This window comes from Marmota flaviventris, chromosome 2, assembly GCF_047511675.1.
Source record: "Marmota flaviventris isolate mMarFla1 chromosome 2, mMarFla1.hap1, whole genome shotgun sequence".
Classification (NCBI taxonomy): Eukaryota; Metazoa; Chordata; class Mammalia; order Rodentia; family Sciuridae; genus Marmota; species Marmota flaviventris.
Genome location: NC_092499.1, coordinates 154,748,162 through 154,770,601, shown reverse-complemented (window position 1 = coordinate 154,770,601; position 22,440 = coordinate 154,748,162). Strand labels below are relative to the sequence as shown.

General features: G+C 44.2%; 1 protein-coding gene across 1 annotated transcript in view; it reads left to right on the top strand.

The window, feature by feature from the left end:
- Window positions 1-15,587, top strand: part of Syndig1 (synapse differentiation inducing 1) — a 191,577-nt gene extending 175,990 nt beyond the window's left edge. Inside the window, exon 4 of the mRNA XM_027921317.2 lies at window positions 14,418-15,587. Coding sequence (XP_027777118.1) covers window positions 14,418-14,576 — 159 coding nt within the window. The 3' untranslated portion in view covers window positions 14,577-15,587. The remainder of the gene's footprint in view (window positions 1-14,417) is intronic.
- The last annotated feature ends 6,853 nt before the right edge of the window (window positions 15,588-22,440 follow it).

Here is a 22,440-nt window from a genome sequence, read left to right as displayed (position 1 = left end):
CAATACCATAGCAAATCTCTCCAGCCAGCCAGCCCCTATACACAGGCAGAGCTTCTAATTGGCAGAGCCTATTGGTGCTCTTAAATGTTAAATAACACCTGACATTTGGGAGGAGGGGAACCTAAACAAATGAGGGAGGGTCAGGGTAGGGACTTGAGTAGAGACACAAAACAAGAAGTAGAAACTGTTTTTCAAAAAAATCTACACAAATTGATAATTTCAGAGAGACAAAAAGTGGAATTAATTTTCTGAAACAAAAACCAACACTGTGGGGAAAAAATACAGCTGTGAGGGCACAAAAGAGTGTCCTTGGAAATTAAATAAAAATAAAATAAAATCCTCTAGAAGGCTTGGAAGGACAGTTGAGGAAATCTCCCATAAAGTAAAACACAGGACAAGAGGTGGATCAGAGTTCAGGAAAGGAGAGAGATGAGTGGAGGATTCGTCCAGAGATGGAATGACAAGGATTTTCATATCAGCACTCTAGAACACTGCAGAATAGAGGGGCTTCCCTAAAAGCTTTTAGAGAAAAAAAAAATCAATCTATCAATTTCTTCTTACTTCTGGAGACTACACCCCTGGGGTCTTCTGTGCACAGGGATGTAGTCTCCAGGTCACAGTAGTAAACAGAGATGGTGTTAGACATGTTGAGCGTATCTGAAGTCAGACTCTGAAAGCCAGGGGGCAGATGTTTTCTCTCATGTAGGGAAACAAGAGAGAGAGAGAGAGAGAGAAGGAGAAGGAATAAAAGGGGCATCTCATGAAAATAGAAGGGAGAGAAATAGAGTAGGGAGGGGAGGAGAGGACAAAGGGAGGTACAAGGAAATGAATATATATTTTATATATATATATATTTTACTCTGTCCATGTATGAATAGACCACAATGAGTCAAACTTTTATAACACATTTATAATTATTTATTATAGCATTTATAATATGTATTATATTGTTTATGATTATAATACACTAATAAAAATAATAATTGATGGAGACTAGCAGAGAAAGTGAACCAGAGAAGGAAGGAAAGGAAGTAAAGGGGAAGTACTGGGGAATGAGAGTGAGTAAATGATGTTATATGCATGTACAAGTATGTCACAGTGAATCCCATTATTGTGTATAATTGTAAAGTACTAATAAAAAAATAAAAAAGAAAGTGCTTTGGAAGTTAGGAGAGTATGGGGAATGGCCTTCAGAAATCAACAAATATCATGTCCAATATGAAATTCCATTCCTAGCCAAACTGTCAATCAAGTGTTGGGTTAGAATATGATAATTTACAAACATGCAAAGTCTCAAACACATGGCATCTATGCACAGATTCCCAGGTAGTTTCAGGAGCATGTATGGCTGGGATGTTTTCCTGAAATAAAACCTGGGATCTAGTAAAAAAAAAAAAAAAGAACAGAAGAGAATCAAACGGAAATTCCAAGATGAGTTTAAAGAGATGGGAATTAAAGAGAAATTGTCAATTGGAACAAAAAGAACAGAAGACCCCAGGTGCCGCAGTCTGGCTGGGCACAAATGCCGCAGTCTGGCTGGGCACAAAATCACGAGCCACCACACAGCTTGTAGATTCAAACAGCAACTCTTTATTCCCGAACTCACACCAGCCGTCTACAAACACGTTCTAGGGAAATCCACGTTCTCTGCCCAAATTCACCTCCACTGGGCTTCTATCTCCAAAAAATATACTGTCTGAATCACGTGAGAACTCAAGGGGAACTCAGGCAGCAGGATACGCCCTATTCCCAGCAGGAATAATCTTAAACCTTAAACCTGGAACCTAAACTGGGAACGCCCTAAACACGATTATCTTAAAACCGGGAACACCCTAATCTGCCTTGGTCCTTGAGCAAGGTCACCTACATTCAATGTCGCTGCAACATGTCAGCAACATGGGGTACGCTGGCAAGGAAATTGTCATACCTACTTGGCTAATGGCTCCCAGCACCCAGGGGTGTAGTCTCCAGAAGTAAGAAGAAATTGATAGATTGTCTATTAAAACTTCATTCAGAGGGTATTGGTGTGTATGGTAAAGAAAGAGAATAAATCCATGCAGCAGATGAGAAACTATAACAATTGAGGCCAGGAGAAAAAGAAAAAAAAAAAAACATAACAGCAGTGCACTTGGCTTAGTGTGAATTAAATATACATAGTTGAAATAACGGCTTAACTAAATGCTTTGGTGACATTTAGTTGTGTGTAGAGAGAGGGAGAAGGGAAAGGAGATCATGGGATGGGGGTGAGTCCAACGAGGTTTGTAAGAAACTTACTCTTCATTCACGTCAAAAGTTGGTCAGTGATAAACAATTAACAAATTGATAGCTCCAGGAAAAAAAAAGAAATTATAATGTCTTAATAAAGAAGTAAATACAGTGGTTCCAACAACAAAGTTCAAAACCCATCTTTGGGGAAAAGCCTCCAGGGCAGGGAAACAGCCAAGACAGTTTTACTGATCTGTCATTTTATAAACCTTTTGCGAACATGTATTTTATAGAAATGTGTATGTTCTTTTTTTTTATTTGTTTTAATTAGTTACACATGACAGTACAATGACCTTGATATATCATACATTTGAATCAGATGGGATATAATATCTCAATTTTTCTGAGTATACAGGTTGCAGAATCATATTGGTCATGTGTTCACATATATACACACAGTAATAATAATGTCTGCTTCATTCTACTATCCTTCCTATCTCCCCAAACCCTTCCCTCCCCTCCCATTACTTCTCTCTACCTAATCTAGGGTAATGCTATTCTTTTTTTTCTTCACATCTTCATACATGTATTTTGTATAACAATGAGGGTCTCCTTCCACCTTCCATGCAATTCCCTTTTTCCCTCCCTTTCCCTCCCACCCGTGTTCCCTATATAGAGGTAATCTTCTTCCCATGCTCTTCCTCTCTTCCCCATTTTGAGTCTCACCCCCTTATATCAGAGAAAACATTCGGCATTTGTTTTTGGGGGATTGGCTAACTTCACTTAGCATAATCTGCTCTAATGCCATCCATTTCCTTGCAAATGCCATGATCTTATTAATTTTTAGTGCTGAGAAATATTACATTGTGTATATATGCCACATTTTTTTATCCATTCATCCATTGAAAGGCATGTAGGTTGGCTCCACAGTCTAGCTATTGTGAATTTTGCTGCTATAAGCATTGATGTGGCTGTGTCCCTGTAGTATGCTGTTTTTAGGTCTTTTGGGTATAGTCTGAGAGGAGGAATAGCTGGATAAAATGGTGGTTCCAATCCCAGCTTTCCAAGGAATCTCCATACTGCTTTCCAAATTGGCTGCACCAATTTGCAGTCCCACCAGCAATGTATGAGTATACCTTTTTCCCTGCATCCTCGCCAGCACTTGTTGTTGTTTGTCTTCATCATGGCTACTATTCTTACTGGAGTGAGATGGTATCTTAGAGTAGTTTTAATTTGCATTTCTCTGATTGCAAGAGATGATGAGCATTTTTTGGTATATTTGTTGATTGATTGTATATCCTCTTCTGAGAAGTGTCTGTTCAGATCCTTAAAAAAAAAAAAGATTGATTATGTCTAGCCAATGAAGTAGAATAATGAAAGGGAGATTTTCATTTTTTAGTTTGTATGCATTTCTTCAATTATTTTTTTCAAATATTATTCTTCTAATAAAACTCTTTTCCTTTCTGGACATATGAGGTGAATAAAAAATAAAATTTTCTGTGTACCTATGGCAAGTTGAAAAGAAATTCCAAAGCAATTTTGGAAACCATGAGGCAAACTGATCATTTACATCCACAGTATCTGTCCCCGCTCCTTCCCTCTAGAAAAGCTCCTCCATACTTTATTTCCTCTGAAGATCTTCCCATATCTTGCAATAACAATCTTTCCAGTGCAGTTAATATTCATCTCTCTTTTTAGTTTGAAAAAGTCTTCAGTACGAGCATAGTTCACATATATGAGATCTCCCTACAGGAAAAAGAAGAAGAAGAAAAAAATACCACTGCTAAAATTCAAGAAAAAAATTTAAAATAAATGTGTTTCACAAAACTGCATTAGCAGGAAAAAAAAGTGTGTGTTCATGTTGCTTTGATTATAGGAACTATTTTTAAAACAGAACATTTTATAGCCTATTAGCAATTCTACTCCTAGTTGTATATCTAACAGAAGTAAATCTATATACTCACAAAAAATATGAACTAAAATGTTCATAGCAGCCTGCTATGGTTTAGTTATGAGATGTCCCCCAAAAGCTTGTATGTGAGACAATGCAGGAAAGTTTAGATCAGTGTATTGATCTACTTAGTGGATTAACTGCATGCTAATTGTAGACAGGTAGGGTGTGATGGAGGATGTGGCTCTTTGGGAGTGTCCTTTGGGTTTATATTTTGTCCCTGGTGAGTGGACCTCTCTCTGCTTCCTGATTGCCATATCCTGAGCTGCTTTCCTCCTCCACACCTTTTTGGCATGGTGTTCTGCCTCACCTGGGGCCTAGAACTGTGGAGTTGGCCTGTGGACTGAGACTTCTGAAACTGTAAATACCAAATAAACTTTTCTTCATCTAAAATTTTCCTCGTCAGATCTTGTTCTTGGTCACAGCAGCAAAAAAGCTAACTAAAACACAGCCCTATACATAAAAACCAAAAACTTAAAACCACCCACCACTTTGCACAGGTGAGTGGATAATATGCTGCGAGCATTAATGGAATATGACACTGGAGAATAAATGGCCTATCTATCAGTTCACACAATAGGGATGAATCTCACAGAAAGGGTGCAGGAGCAAGAAACAGTTGTGTAGGTATAATGGTGTCCATTAATGGGACATTCCAAAGTAGGTTAAGTTAATCTGAGCTGTAGGTCAGGAATGTCATCCTTGCTGGGAATGATTGACAGCAAGGAGCAGAGAAGACCTCCATTTGTGATACTGGCTCTGTCCCCAGTGCACTTGCTGGTTACATAGGTGTGTGCACATTGTGAAACTTCACCAAGCTGCACATAGATGACTTGTGCACCTTACGAGTATTGTGCATGGTGTATCTTACAATGATCACTTACAATGATCAACTTATGTTTTTTTTTTTTTAATTTACAATAGTGGGAAAGCAATATGCATCTAATTGAAAAGATACATCGATTTCTGAATGTGGATCTTACCTGGTGCTAGTGATATGGTATAATCCTTTCTCCTGCTGTTGGGCACAGCAGAGCCACAGCTACCAGTTAGCCATGGGATCCACACAGGGAACAGCAAGCTCTCTATTGGGTGCTGTGTTTGTTGCTAAGGCATGTTTGGTAGTTTATGTATATTAAATCAACTGTCCACTTACCATATTTTTAACCTATAATGGGTTTATTGGGATGTAACCCTAGAGTAAGTTGAGGAGTATGTGGCGGGGAGTGTGAATTTTTAATAAGAATGAAAGCCAATATGCAAATAATGTCTAGCCATTTGTCACTACTCAAATCTGAGAAAAGGGGAGGATGACTATTGTCCATGCCTCTGATGCTCTCTCTAATTCTAATGTACTCATAGAACTTCTTGTATCATTTGATCACTATTATTCCTTAACAACCTGCATTGTGGACACCTATGACATTCTGAACAGAAGGAGGCACACGGTAGGGGTCTGGGTACAAAGAGTAGAGACAGTCACTTCTGAGACATGGATGGCTGACCATAAGTGTGACCACTGCCCTGGGCAGGAGGAGGTGACCTGGGAGAGGGCACGGGAGGCAGTACTGAGCTGAAGCATCTAAGTGAAAAGAATCAACTTTAGGGCAAAACACAGTGCTCCTCCCTCCTTCCAAAGGCTCTGGTCTCTGCTTTGGCTCCTCCTGAGTTCCCTGGACTTGAACTTGAGAAGAGCCAAGCTCACAGGCAAACTGGCCCTGGTTTGTGGAGAAGCCAAGGCAGCCTCCTCTCTAGATGGGGCCAGACACCATGTGTGAGAGGGACTCAGCCTTATGGAAACTGGCTCCAGTCTGGCTACAGGGAGAAAAACTCACTAAGATGGCCTTGCATCAGCTAAGTGAAATCCCTACCTAGAGTTTGGAGACTTCTCCATCTCCATGGAAAAGAGGACAATAACAGCAGCTCACCTGTCCAACAACAACCTGGGAAAGTGGTCATGTTCCCACTGATGTTTACATTGTTACAGTTGTGTTCTCTGTAATTGAGAGCCTCAGAGAACTGACCTCCATAATAGGGATGCTTAGACATCTCCCTAGGAAGTCCTCTACCCCTGGCGGAGTGATTCAGATCAACTGGAGGTTCATGGCTCTGTGCCAGTAAGTATGGTCACCTGTTGTTTGGGCTGGGTTGTACCCAAATAATATGTTGGTTTCATATCTGACTCCTTCCTTCCATTTACATCTGTCAAGTAAAGTTTTTTGTTCGTTCAATTTTGTTTGGGAAGTGAACCTGGGGGCACTTCAATGGCTACATCCCCAGTCCTTTTTTATTTTTATTTTGTGACAGGATCTTGCTAAGTTGCTGAGACTGGCCTCAAACTTGCGGTCCTCCTGCCTCAGCTACCTGAGTCACTGGAATTAACAGACGTGTGCCACCATGCCTGACTGTTTATTTTTAATTGCTTATAATGGAAGAGTTACTGAAAGGGCAATGGGGGGTAATATAAAAATAAAGCTGGAACTAAAACCTGTAGGAAAGAAACACATTTGTGGAGGATGGAGTGTGAGGCTGTTTGCCTCTGAGAGACTTCCCATCCCTGTGGTTTTTGTTTGGAATATCCTAGCAAGTTTGTCTCTTTCTCAAGTACAGCTCTTAGTACCTCATCAGTGCATGGTGATTGTTAGATGGCAATAAATAACAGAAATAACTTTTGCAATAATGCAAAGATGTAATCCAGTCAGACAGCTATTGGTACTAGAGGAAAAATAAGCCATAAAATATCCACAGTGCTGTCAATTTCCAGAGAAGTGATTCTGGAGGCAGTGAGTATCTTATTGAAGGCCATCACAAATTCCAGGAACTAGTGTCCAGCAGCTATGGCATGTGCTGCCAATGTCCTTGTGTCTGACCTGGCTCCTCTATATAAACAGAGCCAGTGGGTCTATGTATGATGTGGAATGTGGTAGTATCTCACCTTATTGGTTTTTTAACCCTAAAAATATTAACAATAGGAAAAACAAAGCACAGGGATATCTCTCAGAGAAAATCATGATTTTTTTTTTTCTAACACCTCAGACAACACTGAGTATTTTCTTGCCACAGGAAATTAACACTTTGGCAAAAACCTATCAGAAGTTCTGTCGAAAGCTAAGGGAAATGTTCCCTCAGGGTTGCTAGCCCACATGAGACCAGAGCTCAAGTACTTTGAGATATCTTGTCACCTCAGGAAGGGGAAGTTGGTCTCACATCAAGAGAGGCACTTGGTGTAGAGGACTTGCCACAGTGTCTCTTAAGAATCAGGACCCCTTACAGTTAGGAATCCCCCATGACAGATTCCAAGTGTTGTTAGCTGCAGGCCTGTGATGTGGACTCACTCGGGTGGGTAGTAAAGGCCTCCCCAAGTTACCTGCTGATCCCAAGGGGGTTTCCCTTGTCTTTCACAGTCACCCCAATTTTTTGCAATAAACAGTTTTTACCCCTCAGCTGTTTCATTATCTCCAGCCTGTCATCGAACCAAATGTGAGGCCATTTTCAGCCATGTCTCTTTTGGTGTCAGTTCTGCTGCGGAACTTTAGGCTGAACATCCTGTTACAGAGCAAGTGAGGCAAAGAAAGAGAACAGAGGGAGAGAGGGACGAAAGGACAGAGGGTGAGGATAGCCTTGTAGACCTCCAGACTAGGGAAAGTGGGAAGGAAGCAAGGCCTGGAATCCAGTCAGAGACTACCCTGCTGTCACCACAAGCTGAGGCCACTCCCTTTGAACAAAACCATCCCCCTAAACACTACCGAGGTGTGCTCTATCACCACTAACTCAGAGCTACTGGTTGGTAAACACAGTCCCCCATTAAAAACTACCACCCAAGGAAGGGAAATATGATTTCATTCCTCTACCAACTCACCATTTCTGATCACGAAACCTTGAGCAAAATGATCTTTATATGTGTATCCCAAAGCTTGGGGGCTTTTGCCAACGTGTTGCTTAGGCCTGATTATTTGATGGTCACCCTTCTGACCTAAAGAGATGTGATGCAGTGGTGATTTTAGTGCATTCGTCCTCACTGAGCAGTCTGTTTATAAAACTTTTTATTTTCTCAGGTTGAATATCACCTCACACGAGGGAGAGGATATTCATTGTTTTCATGAGTTTTATTGTGCATTACTTGTGCTTTTCAATTTTAGAAAAGTTCCCTGAACATCCTTACAACCAGGTGAGTGGGGTTGGCTCTTCAACTTAAGAAGCAGCATGTGTGTAAATGCTTCCTCAGGAACCAGGCTGTGGGCTGGACATGAGCCCAATATCTCATGGCTTAAAGGATGGCTCCCTTTCAGGCACCATCTGACACCCTGTGCCCAGCTGTGCCCAGTGGGAACCCTGTTGCTTCCTGCGTTCTGGTTATTGATTCTTAACACCCTGGGCTTTTCCGCTTTCCTCTCCTCTCCTGTGACTTTTATTAATGAGCTGAAACACTCCACCTGAGTAGCCTACAGAAGTGCAGGAACCACTCCCCGGGGACTTCCATGCTCCCAATATGGGTCACCACTGGCCATCACTTGCATGTAGAAGCTTTGGGGTTCACACCAAAGCTACTCAGGACTAGGGTAGCCACCTGCACTTCCTGTTCCCTGATAAGAGGCCCCCAAAAGAAAGTAACAAACTTCATTCATGACCTGTTGGCAAAAGGAAAATGAAGGGAAACCAACTGCAACAGAGAGCAGTTGGTTTGATGGTCACCCTTCTGACCTAAAGAGATGTGATGCATTTTTCTCAGAGGAAAGAAGTTCCCAGGAACTTTCCCATAGTCCTTGACAAGGCTTCAGTGATCGTGTGAATGGAGTTGTCTCTACAGTCAGGCAGGGTGTGTACAGATGGGGCTCCTTCCACACCCTGTCACCTCCCTTTTGTTCAATGTGGTGACTTTCACAGAGTGACAGAGGCACTGTCTAGGAGGGACAGAGGCAGAACCAAGAGGAAGCTTTTTGTGGTTGACCCACCAGAGGTGCAGCCTCTTAGTGGAAGCCCCGGGATCCTGAATTTGGTCAGCCCCCAGGACTGGCTCAGATTTTATTTTGTTCAAGCATGGTGAGTTTCCCATAAGACACCCCATGTGTCTATGTGTGCCTCCTGTGGTTTTATAGGGCTTTTTGTCCCCCATGGGCTTCTTGGCAGAGTATTCCCAGGGGACTTGGAGGACAGCCCTATGGGTAGGGCCTTCCAGAGACCGAACCCAAATGACAGTAAGGACAGGAAGATACTTTAGTTATCACTGGAGGTGAGAAGGGCCAGGAGGAAGGAACCAGAAGGGGCTTGTCAGAGGGAAATATGGGAGAGTGGGACATGGGCCCTGAGATTCAGCACTGGGAGGAACCCTGTGGAAGGAGGGAAAGTTGCCAAGTAACCCTCTGCAATCTCCACACCCCAGGAGGCAGATATCTCCCAGAGGATGTTGAGGTTACCACAGTCCAGCCCCAAGTCAGAACCGCCCAAGCAGTGCATCATGAGATCCCTGAGCTGCAGAAATTGTGAGACATATTGTGACTGTTCTTGTTCAGCCACAAAGTTTGAAGATGATGCATTTCTTACCAACAAGTGAGGAACACACATATAAAATGAGAAGGAAGTTTTCAGCCTGGGTATCTGGATGCCCAAGAGTCTCCCCTCCCACCCCCGGGGGTGATAAAGAGCCAGCATGTCAGGCCGTCCAAAGGGACTGGACACCAAGTCTGGGGAAGCTGTTTCCAGCAGGCAGTAAGTTCCCAGAGGTACATACCCACCAAGAACCCTGAGATCAAGCTTCTCAGAACGCCTGCTAAATGCTCACTTAGGTCCCCATGGGTTTCATGTGTAGACCAGGGTGTAGACAAGTCTACACTCTAGATTAGGACAAGTACATGGTATCTGCTTATTCCAGCCAAGAAATACTTGGGATCCTCTGACCCTAGGAGATACTAGTTGCTTCTGTTCCTTGCTCCCTCCACTCCTCCCTCCTCTCCCCAACACAGTGGGCAAGTGCAGCCTGGGGCACGGGCTACCTGCAGAATCCACTGATCTTGGCTGACCTGTTTTCTCATAAAAAGTCTTCCACACAGTCTCGCCTTTGGTTTTAAGGGGTGATAAACCTGAGTGCCCAGGTCAAGAACTCTTGCCCTGATTCATAGCAAAAAGAAACAAAAACAAAAACATGTCAAAGAGCTTGAAGTGTTAGTCTAGAAACTGATAGAAGCATTTCTTCTAGTTTGCTCCTTCTCAAAGGAATGAGCAAGCTGTTTTGTAGCCATGGTCACCCATTTTCTGAAACAAAGAGTTGGTCCAATCCCCTTCCTTAGATCATGACATGCACTCTGTAATGTCAATGATGACTCTACCTCATGGGAGCTTAGACCCCGGGGAGCTCTCTGCTTCTGCAAAACATAGATACTGAGTAGCCTTGCTGAAAAGCAGCCTGCTTGTTAGGCTTCATCTCTTTGCTGTTCTTGACATTTCTCTGATAGTGCCCAAACAACAAAGTATCTGTGTCTCTTATTGGAACTAAACATAAAAATTAAGAGTTGGTTCCCTCAGTGTGGATTATGAAAATGAGCAATTGAACATGCTTTTCAGAACTGTTGGCTTTGAGCAGAAGAGCTCTGGACCTATATGTGTGCAGAACTTGCAGTATTGAGCCAGAACTCAGCTTGAGGGATGGGAGAAACCACTACCTCTCTTCTAAGCACCCACAAAAAAAAAAAAAAAAAAAAAAAACAGAAGCAGGTACTGAGAGCCAGTACCAACTGGGAACATTGAAGGATGTGATCTTGTAAAACAGATGCATTCAGTCACACATTAATAGCTATTGACCTTTTGCATAAATACCAAGGAGTAGAATGGCTGGGCCCTATGGTTGTTCTATTTCTAATCTTTTGAGGAATCTCCATACTGATTTCCATAGCAGTTGTTCTAAAGAACTGGACTCAGCGTACTATAGCAATACCTGAATTCCAATTTATAGCAGTGCAATTCACAATAACTGAGTTATAGAACTAGCCTAGGTGCCCGTCCCAGACAAGTGGATAAAGAAAATGTGGTATATTTACACAACGGAATTCTGCTCAGCCATAAAGAAGAATGAATTATGTCACTTGCCAATAAATGGGTGGAACTGGAGAATATCTTGCTGAATTAAATAAGCCAGACTGAGAAAATCAAGGGTCAAATGTTTTCTGTGTGGAAATTAGAGAGGAAAAAGGGAATTAAAAAAAAAAAGCAGGGGAGAATCTCATGAAAATAGAAGGGAGAACCATAGAGTAGAGGAACAGGATCAAGGGGAAGAGAGGAAAGGAAAGAAAAGAGAATAATCGTAGAACAAAATTAGCAAATTATGCTAAGTGTATGTATGAACAGATCACAATGAATCTCACTTTTATGCATAATTATAAGGCACCAATTTAAAAAACAAATAGAGGAAAACCAGAAGAGCAGAGAAAAAGGATGGGGGCGGGAGGAGAGGAAGTAAAAGGGAAGTACTGGGGAAAGAAATGGAGCAAATTGGGTTATGCATCATATGAATAAGTCACAGTGAATCCCAATATTATATGTGGGGGGCCACCCCTGAGCTATCTGAATAGCCTCTACATGGCCTTGGAGCCAAGGAGATTTGGGTCTGGCATTACACGTCATGTTGTGGCTTATTACACAAAGCATGGGGTGACCTCAGTCTTCGCTGGGCTAGGAGGCTGCTCTGTAGCTCCGGACTTGGGCATTACCCACTGGGCTTGGACAGCCCCCCTCCGACCTTATTTGACAAATGAACACTTCATTCGAATCCTTTGAAGGCCTCTTGTATTAAAAAAAAACCAAACGCGGGCTCCTCTCACTCTCCTTCCAGTGTAGAAGCAGGACCCCTGAGGTTGCAGAGCTGCCCTGCCCTCGTTTTTTCAAAATTATTTCTGTGTCATGTAATTTTTTTGCCATATTTCTCAGCCAGCACATTTCATGCAAGGGAAACCCAAATTTCACAGCCTGTGTGGGGATGCAGGAGAGAAGTTTAGGAATAGAGAATTATATACAATTACAATGTACTAATGTGACATAATAAAATATCGAGTGGCCTACTGCCACTCCTCCTTGGCACTCACTCAGGCTCCATGAAGACCCCAAAGGACAAGGGAGATGTGGGCCCTGCCTCCTGGGGCAAAGAAAACAACTATTCCAGGTGTCGTTATTTAAATGAGTTCCAATGAGGCAGGGAAGTCGGGCACCCAGGAGCTCCGTGGGAAGGTATGTGATCAGCTAAAGTGGCCTCCGCCCTGCTCTTGGCCCTCCTTTGCCTCCTTCCCTCCAGCAAGGCTCATGGCGGACTATGCTAAGGACGGTGATAATTGCAGTGACAGCAGCAAAGCCACACTTGTGATGAACCGTGTCTGTTTGGAGTTAACACTAGGAAGGGCAATTACAGTAAATTATGTTATAGGACACTGGAGTGTTTGGGAGCACTGCTACCTAAAATGCAACCCCAGCTCATTATGACTTAATTAATTCATTATGGTTGTCCTAGGAGGCTTCTCGTGCGCATTCCCTCAGCTCTACTTCATCAAAAACTTGTCTGCCGTGAGTTCCCAAGCTCAGTTCCAAGACAAAATACTGGGGAAGGAAAAAGAAAAACCTGGCCTTTAAGATCCAGAAGCTAGGGACAAGGGTACGAAGACAGGTGGCGGAGGGGATCCCTTCTCAACACATCACAGACTTCCAGATCTCAATAAATCAAGATCAGGAGATTGTGAAATAGGAAAATCCATTCTCTGATTTTGTCTTTCTGTGGTCTATGGCACGGTAATGGTAATTTTCAGTTTGAGTGAACAACCTGTCCTCTTATGCCTGCCTATGAAATGTAGAGATGTCACAGATGACCCTTGGGAATTGGGTCTGGTGAGAAAATTTGGTTTTCCAGGAATGGCCCATGAGAGCAAGTTACATTCTACAGGGGAGTAGGCTCTTTACCTTCATCACAGAGGACACTCTGCTGGCTTGGGACTAGCCGACCTCAGCATTGACTGAACCTCCTGGGAATCATGCTCCTTGGTAGTACGCCACTCCGTCTGGCAAATGAGCTGATTGGCTTGGTGGTCTGTTCGTGATGGTTACAGATGAATTACAGTTTTCCCCTACTTCTAGCAAGGAGCTACCACACAGCCAGCAGAGACCTGAGCAGATAAGTGCTTATGTTCCTCAAAGAACAAATTTCTGGCTGGCAGCTTCTGATGTTGGTTCAGAGGTTCCACAGTATTATTGGCACAGTCTTCTTTAATATTCTCTCAGCTTACCTCCTGAACCCAAGATCATCACAGCAGTTCCAGTCATCATATCCACATCCCAAGGTAGAAGGAAGAGGTTGTGCTAGTCCCATATATGTCCCATATCTTATCCGGAGAACAAAATCCTTACCTGAATTCTGCCAAAGACATCCACTGAGATCTTTCTGAGCCACATTTGTCACCCCCAAGGGAGGTGGGAAAGCAAAGACAAGAAAGGAAGGGGAAAGGAATTGGGATGGGTCTGTGGGTTCTGCCACAAAATCCCAAATCAAATACAACAGCCAACCTTCATGCTCCCATCCACCTCATGACCCCAAGAAATGTAAATCATTTTAAGCCAACACCTTGTTATATGATTGAATGCCCAAAAGTATAAGTATAGGTATTGGTCTTATATACAATTATTTGAACAGTGGACAAGTTTCACTAACTCCAGCTATGGCAGGGTCAGGAAATGAACAATGTCATGGCCATATGATGGCTAACTACACGAAAAGTGGTTAACCTCCAGTATCCTGGAATTGATTTAATAATCATACGCCCTAGTTTCCTCTCTGGGAAATGAGAACTAGAATTCCCTTCCCCCCCATCTCTACTGGGTTATACAGACTAAATCAGGTAAGTGTGAACACGCTTTAGAAAATTAAGTTAATTCAAATACAAAATATGTCATTCTTGCGTAGAAGAAATGGCACTGGAATGTGGTGCCTTGCCCATCCCTGGCATACTGGTCCCCAAGACCCCAGGCCCCATATTGATGGTATTTATTGGCCCACTCCAAGCCTCACTTATTCCTGCAGGACAGAGTAGAATTGAGGCTTTGCCTCCCCTGCAGTATGGGGAGAGTGGCCAAACATCAGCCACATCCCTTCCTTGCCAGTTAGAGAAGAAATGGAGGGTAAGCGATTCCCCTCCAGTCTTTCTTAAATTCTTGGGGCCTCAAACCAGCCCTCCACTCTCTGTTCATTCTGACTTTCTTACTTTGATTTCCTTTTTCTCCTCCAATTCTGCAGACCAACAAAGCCGTGGCCAAGGGGGACTTCCACCAGGCTAGCACCAGCTCCCGGAGGGCCCTGTTCCTGGCCGTGCTGTCCATCACCATCGGAACCGGCATCTACGTGGGCGTGGCTGTCGCCCTCATCGCCTACCTCTCCAAGAACAACCACCTATGAGCTTCCTGCAGGCACGGAGGGGAAGGCCCCCGGCCAGGGCTCTGTGGGCTCAGAGAGGGTAGAGCTGGCCAGGGGTAGACACACCTGTGTGACGTTGTACAATATAAGTGATTGCCAAACGACTCCATGAATGCCCTGGAATTTTCTACCCATGGATTCCTTTGTTTTTATCCTTAATTTCATTTTCACAGCACTGTGTAGAGCACCAGACAGATGGGCACTGCTAATTCTTCCAAATGGAAGCTCCAAAGATCCCGACCCATGAGGCTGTCTCTGGATGGATTTTGGTGAATTAATGACAACGCAGCTCTCTCTGCAGCCTGCCAGTGCCTGGAATGTTGCCGCATTAGCAATATACAAACAGTTTAACAAAAAAATGTGTTTATTTTTTATGGAATACGGTGCAATAGGCAGAGGGCAGGGAACATGTCACTCTGCTGTCTGTGGCCTGCTTGAGTCCTCTGTGTCCCCCAGTCTGCGTGACTTCCCTACCAGAAGAAAATGGGGCTTAGAAGGAAAAAAAAAAAAAAAGACAAAACAACTGCTAGAAGGAGATCCCAGCTGTCACTCTCTGCAGATGGGTCCAGCCTTGAGAATGCCAAGCCTCTGTCCCCAGTCCTGCTCCTTCCCTCCACGCTGCCCCAGCCTAAGAGCTCCAGGCTTCTTCAGGACACTCAGCAGCTCCCCTCCAGCAATACGCGATCTTGGGGCCTGTTGATCTATAGATGGGGAGACAGGCCACAGCCCCTCCCAAGGCTCCTAAGGAATGAGCCCAGTGTTTGCTCCAGGGACTCGAGGCAAAGGAGCTACGAAGACACAAGTGGGTGCTTCTCAAATCGCCACCCGTGCAGGCGTTCACCCTGGTCATAAGCAGTGATGCTAGTGATCCTAGCAACGAGATGGGCCTTACTCTGTCAACTAAATGAATAGCTATTTTCTTGTCATTTTTTTAAGTGCAACTCTTGCTTCATGCTGCTTAAGTTATCAGATGAATGCTGAGAAACAAGTAATCACAAGACATTTTAATACCATTTCATTGCTGTTTTACGAGTGTTCATTATTTAACAAAAAGTTATCTTTTAGCTTTTTTTTTGCTTATGACTTTTCTTTCTGATGAGTAGTTACAGTTGAGATTCATTTGGACTATTCACTGGGTTGTTGAATGAGGACAGAGCCACCCGGGACTCAGCTCCTCACCGTCTCCCAGGATGAGAATTACAAAATCCTTGACTGCTTAAATTCTCACCTCAAACATTGTTAGTATCATCATCCTGTTCCCCTCACACTCCCTTCTAGGATAGTGGTTTTTTTACCTGTGGCATTAAAAAAACTCCTGATACCTGGAATCCTGGCATCCCAGCCCTGGAAATCCTGATTTGATTGATCAGGGAGGCAGCCTGGTGATTCCAATATGTGACAAAGGTAAGAACCACTGTCTTGGAATAAGGCTTGTGAGTGTGATCTCCCCCTCCTGCCACTCTCCCCCTTGACCTTGAACATACACTATTTTGAAAATCATTAGCACTGTCTTCCTAGAACAAATGAGATTCACCTCGACAACAGATAGTCCAAAAACAGATACTCTAAGACCTTACTGAAGAATATATAAAAGAAGCCCAAATATCCCAATGAAAGCCAAAGCCACCTGGCCCTAGAGACCATGAGTTTGGAGTCAAACCAACCTGGAATTGAATCCAATTGTGCTATTTTCTTTTCTTTTTTTTTTTTTTTTTTTTTTTTTTGTGGTGGGGTGTACTGGGGATTGAACTCAGGGGCACTCAACCACTGAGCCACATCCCCAGTCCTATTTTGTATTTTATTTAGAAACAGGGTCTCACTGAGTTGCTTAGTGACTCAGTAATGCTGAGGCTGGCTCTGAACTCGCAATCACCCTGTCTTAGCATCCCAGCCACTGGGATTACAGGTGTGTGCTACCGTGCCCGGCCAATTGTGCTATTTTCTAGCTGTTTGATCTTGGGCAAATGTACCTCTCTGAACCTCTTCTCTGGGACAAGATGACCAAATAAGGAACACTTCATAGGATTGCTGGGGAATTCTTGAGACACAGAACACAGTACTTGGCCCAGACAGGTGTGCAGAAGATGGGGAGGTTACTATTAGTGTCTTTGGCAGACCATCGTAAAGCTTGTTTTTCCTTTCCATGTTTCAGTCCAATCTCTCATCATGAACCACTGTATCAAACGAGCTTCTGTGTATTTGTTCAGGGATGCCTAAACTTGCATCTCTTCAGATTTGATGAAAAAGTAGAATCGGTCTGTATATCCTCACCCATCTCTATCTAGCAGCACCATCACAGTTGCCCTAAGCCAGACCCTCTATGCCAGGCAATCTATCTCCTGCTAGATCGACGACCCACTTATTCCATCTGTCTTTCCAGATGGAAGATCCTCAGTTTACAAGGGTTCTGCCTTCACTGTAATTCCTCCAGGCCTGCCAAGTCTTTATTCAGGGCTAACCACCAAGATTACATGCAGCACCATGTTGATTAGAAGTGCAAGGATCAGGACCAACTGAATGGCCCAGCAGCTCACTGTGATCCTCAGTGGTCACAAAGCAGAGACATCTTTTAAGTGTGTCAGGGGCAGCTGGCACTTCCCTAGATCTCAGTCTCATGATTGTGGTACCCACCATTGACTATGCCCTGCTATGGGCAGCCACTACCCTGGGTGCTTGGACACAGTACCTCAGGTAATCCTCCCAAAGATCCTATGAGAGGTGAGAGAATTAAAGTTCAGAGCAGGGAACATGCCCATCCCCACAGAAGTAGCCAGAAGCATGGGAGGACAGAAGCCACATTCACAAGCCAACCTGGCTCTCACAGGTCCTAAGGGACTGCTGGCACCCTGTTCTGGACTGCACAGAGGGCAAACCCTTCTGTTTCAAATCAGCTCATTAATTATTACAAAAACTTTCCTACAACCACAATATTGATGAAGACTCGGAGATGTAAGTAATCTTTCCATCACTTGCACATGGGAAATGGTGACATCAAGGTGAAGCCCTGGGATCCTAACGGCTGCTCACACCTCAGCAGTTTATCTACAAAACAGGAGAAATCGCCCTGATCACTTTGTTGGTACTAGGGAAACTGAAAGGTATTTTTATTTTTATTTTGTAGTCTATATTTGCCAGCAGGTGGCAGGAGCAATTTAGAGAAGGACAAGGAAGCAAGAAGTGACACTGATGGACAATATAGCATCTTGATAAAGGTGCCTAGGAAGTGTCCCCTCCTCTAGATGCTCTCCTTTCCCCTCCTTAGAGACTTCCATAGTGTACCTATCTACACTTCCCTCATGTTCCCCTTCTGTCCCTTCTTCTCTTGACATCTCTGACTTGACCAGTAATCCTCACTTCACCAAGTGTCCCCAACACATCAGTTGTCCCCACCTCTTTGAGAGTTCCTACCACACCTGCAATCCCTACTGCATCAGGTCTCTGGACTTCACCAGGCATCCCAACTTACCAAATATCTCCACCATACAAGTGTCCCTCCTCGGAAGGTGTCCTCAATTTCAGCAGTACCCCTACTTAGTTGTCCCCACTTGATCAGATCCCAATATCCTCAGGGAACTATAGGGAGTACTGAGAACATGATGGGAGATGCCACATCCATAGATCACCCGAAGTTACCACACAGGCCACACAATTAACCAGGAATAAGGCCCCGCAACCATAGGACCAGCCTTTTCCAGTGTAGGGGAGGGCGTTCCTCAAAAGCAGCTAGGTCCTCTGCCCTCTGAAGATGATAGAGGCCATCTCACATGCAGAGTGACTTCTGGATTTACAGGGCATCTGAGGGACAGCACCCTCACTTGCCAGTAAATGCTCCTACTCCAGATACAAACATCATGTGGCCTCTGCAGCTGAGACTATGTCCACAGCTGCCTTTTTAGAATCCCTTGCCCAAATTTCAGGGCTTTGAGGTTTTATGGAATCTCTTTAAGATTTTAATGAACTGGCTAAATGCCAGCCCCTCATGAGGACATGTTGCCATTTCTACCTGCATTAGTTACTGCTGGTATTGACATTTGTTGACCCAATGTACCAATAAACCATTAAGTGTCAACTAAGAGTCTGAGCAAGGCTGACCTCTGACCTTTGTCCAGTCTAGGGACCTGGCTGTGCCTCTGCTGTGCTCTTACCGCACTGGGAGTGTCAGATAGGTCAAAAGTGGTATCAGGCTGTGGCTGTTGTGTCCCCACTTCATGACCTTTAGAAAACTCCTCCCTAGTGTTTACAATGACCTCAGCTGTGGGACTGGGGAGCTGGGGCTTCTTGCTCTGCTGAGTTGCTCATACGAAGATGCTGTGCCTCTCTGCAAAGCAGTGGTTGCTGGTAAACCCACAGACACATGGGGCCTGTAGACTGCTGGCTCCCTGCCAAACAAGCTTGTAAACCAAGTAATGAATTTGTCAGCCCACTGAGCACCCCAGGAAGGAGTCAGAAACTTCATACAGGGCAGGGCAGTGGGGACAGGAGATGCTACCCTGCATTTAAAGCACAACAAGGTTCAGGATCACTCGGGTGGTGACTCTACACCACTGCAGGGGTAAGGGGTGGGGCACAGCCTGCTGGGCAAGTACAGCTGCCCATACACCAGGGAAGGGATGCCTGAAAGTGGAATTCCATACAGATCTATATAGCAGAATGATTCATGGGGCAGGAAGAGAACTTGGAGACTAAATATTTGCCCAAATCCAGCAGGTGGAAAAGCAGCAAGGCAGGAACAGGAAGGGCAATTGGAGGTGATGGGGCAGAAGGTAGGTGCCTCCCTGGAGAAGCTCCAGGCTGGAGACATTCCTGGGACATGGTGCTGGTCTGGACTTTCTAGATTCTGACAATGGTGAGAGAAGCAATTTAAAGTTGTAGGTGGAACCTGTATTTGCTTTAGCTAAAAAATGACAAATGAGCTTCTGTTGCAAGAAGAAGGTCAAGGGCTAATTCCTTTGGGTTTTGTTGCAGCTTCTGCTACTGCTATTATAATTTGTTCTACTTTGTTCTTGAAAACCCATGGGTAGGACAGTTTTTTTTTTTGGAGAAATCTTTGGAAGAGCTGGTGACAGGCAGGGCTGAGTTCCTGGTGTAGGCAGCACTCACTCCCTGGAGAACCCCCCCCCCACACACACTTTGTTAATATTTTTTTTCTTTAGTTGAAGATGGACACAGTACATTTACTTTATTTATTTTTAAATGTGTATGTGGTGCTGAGGATCAAACCCAGTGCCTCATGCATAAGGTCAAGCACTTTACCCCTGAGCTACAACCCCAACCCTGGAGGCCCCTTTTGATGCTTTTTCTCACACTGCATGAGGACTGGCACATTGATAGGACAGTGCCCTGCTAAGGCCCTATTGATTGCTGTCATTGGTCCCCCCCGTACAGAAGAGACTTCAGGCTCCAAAGACACCATGAATGCCTGAGACCATACTTGCCGGAGGTTCTGTGGGAGAGGATGAAATTGCTGAGAGCTAAACCCATGAGTTAGACATGGACCTAGCTCTGGGACAAGCTCCAAGACAGTTGGCATGTCTACTGTCTTGGCACTAGAGCCAATGATGAAGAATGACAAGGACGATACTTTTGTCCTAACTCTGACCAAGACCCTCTCTGACTTTCATTGTGGCAACTTCATCATCTGATGAACTTCTGCCTTCTCCAGTTGTGTCCAAATAGTACAAGAGAGAGGCATAGAACAATTGGTCCCCAGGCTGATTTCTGAAACATTCCCTCAGCTCTCTCCCCCCACCCCAGTTCAGGACAGAACTGTGATTGCTCAACTCTTGCCTCTGTTCTCGTCCATGCAATGCTGTCCCTTTTGCAGAGCACTTCTCTCCCCCAGAAGTCCTTTGCTCTAGCACATAGTGAGCTCAGAGCTGCACTAGCCCAGGCCAGGCAGAAAGGCTCATGAGTTTGACTTCTGTGCCCAGTGTGCACTCATGGAACAAAGACGGAACACAAGGCAGTCCATCAGGTGTGAGGCACCATGTAAATGCCAGAGAGCATGCCCCTGCACCCATTATTGCCTCTAAGGCACTTTGCTTTGTTTTTCACAGAAATCAGGTCATTTGCGACCAATTTGAATATAGAAGGATGGAGAATGGGATCAGTAAGATATCTATGTAACTATGAGAGAGAAACAGAAATGACTCACAAAATCACAGGACCAGTAGTGCCACTCTAAGCTAATGTTCTCTGCTCTTAGAGGCCTTCACTTATGACATGACACCTGAGTCCAATTCATGGCTTAAAATAAGTTTGGTCTATTTCTACTATACTAGGGAATCCATCTTTAAATTATTTTGTTAGTCCAATCAAGATATATAAGTGGGACAAGATGGTTCATGGCCCTGAAAATCACCTAAGCAAATGTCTTTATTCCATGGATCTGATCTTTGCACATTTTAAACAATATCTATTTTTATACTTGAATTGGCATATAAAGTGCTCCTGATAAGTAGAAAGAATTTGCTATGATTGGCTATGCTCTTTCTAAGGGATGAAAATGAAAAAATTGATGAAGAACTGTAAAATATCTTCCACTTAGCACCCATTTATTCTCTCTAGAGACCCTTGTATAGTTAGAAGCAAGAGCTGGTCATTGTCCAGCAATGGCCTTTCATTTAGAACTTTTCTTCACTCTCCCATAATGGAAAAGTGGGAATTAAATATGGAAGCTTCACAAATGAAACTCCTTATTTTTATTATCTCCCCCCCCAAAAAATCCACCTGTCCTGGCATCCCAAACCAACTCTCCAACTGCCATTTCATGAATTCCCAAATAATAGTTTATTTGTTCTAAATAACAGACACCTTAGCTAGGAAGAGTACATTGCAAGCTGCTCTAATTTCATATTTGCAGTCCTATCCATTCCTGTCATTGTCCTCAGTTTTGGATGATGAATCTGTGCTCTGGGAGGCTTTTCCTCTAATGTCACCTAGTGAGGAAGGGCCAGAATCGAGCTCTGGGCTCAGCACAGGAATGCTGAGCCAGCACCCTCCCAACCACAGCCAGAGACAGTTGCAGGGGTACCCCAATTGAGTCTCACTGAAATATGGTCAAGGAGGGCATCTGGCTGTGCCCACCCCAAACAGAGTATCCCCTTGGATAGGAGATAACTTGTAGTACCAGAAATGTGTATGGCAGGCCTCCTCCAAATGTCCTAGCCTCACCTATGGCTTCCCCTGGAGCAGGTGCAGCTCTCAGACAGATAAGGTACCTTCTTCCTGACCCCTACCCCCAACGTTTCATCCAACATTGAACTCACAATGTTGAGTCTGACTCACAAGAAAATGGCAATCAAGGCCAAAGGCATAAGACTAGGAAGACACAAAGCCGGAGGCCTGGATCCACCACATACACAGGGATATCAAGGTCTGACAGCAAATGGAATAAACAAACCTGGGACATCTTTGTACCTAGCCCTGGAGGTTCCTTGACAATGTCTAGAGACTGTGTGGATTGCAACAACTACCCATCTAGTGTGCAAAGAGGCCAGGGATGCTGCTCAACACCTCTATAGGCACAGGATGGCCCCATAACTGAGAGCTGACCATGCCAACAGTGCAGAGAAGCTCTTTGCTCCATTATCCATCTTGGTTATTCACAGCACAAACGTTCACATTTTGAGCAGTGGCTCTCAATTAGACACCAACCAGGTGGAGTTATCAAGCAGCTAGTTAAGCCTGGGATCCACTCACAGACCCATGAAAGGGCTTCATTGAAACCCCTTACCATAGTTTAGCTGAAGAGAGAAAGTTAAGTGGAAGTGGGGGAAGGGAAAGAGGTAGCCCCCCCCCCCCCCCTTTCATGTGCTGGAAGAAGACTGTGGAGTCAAACGCAGCT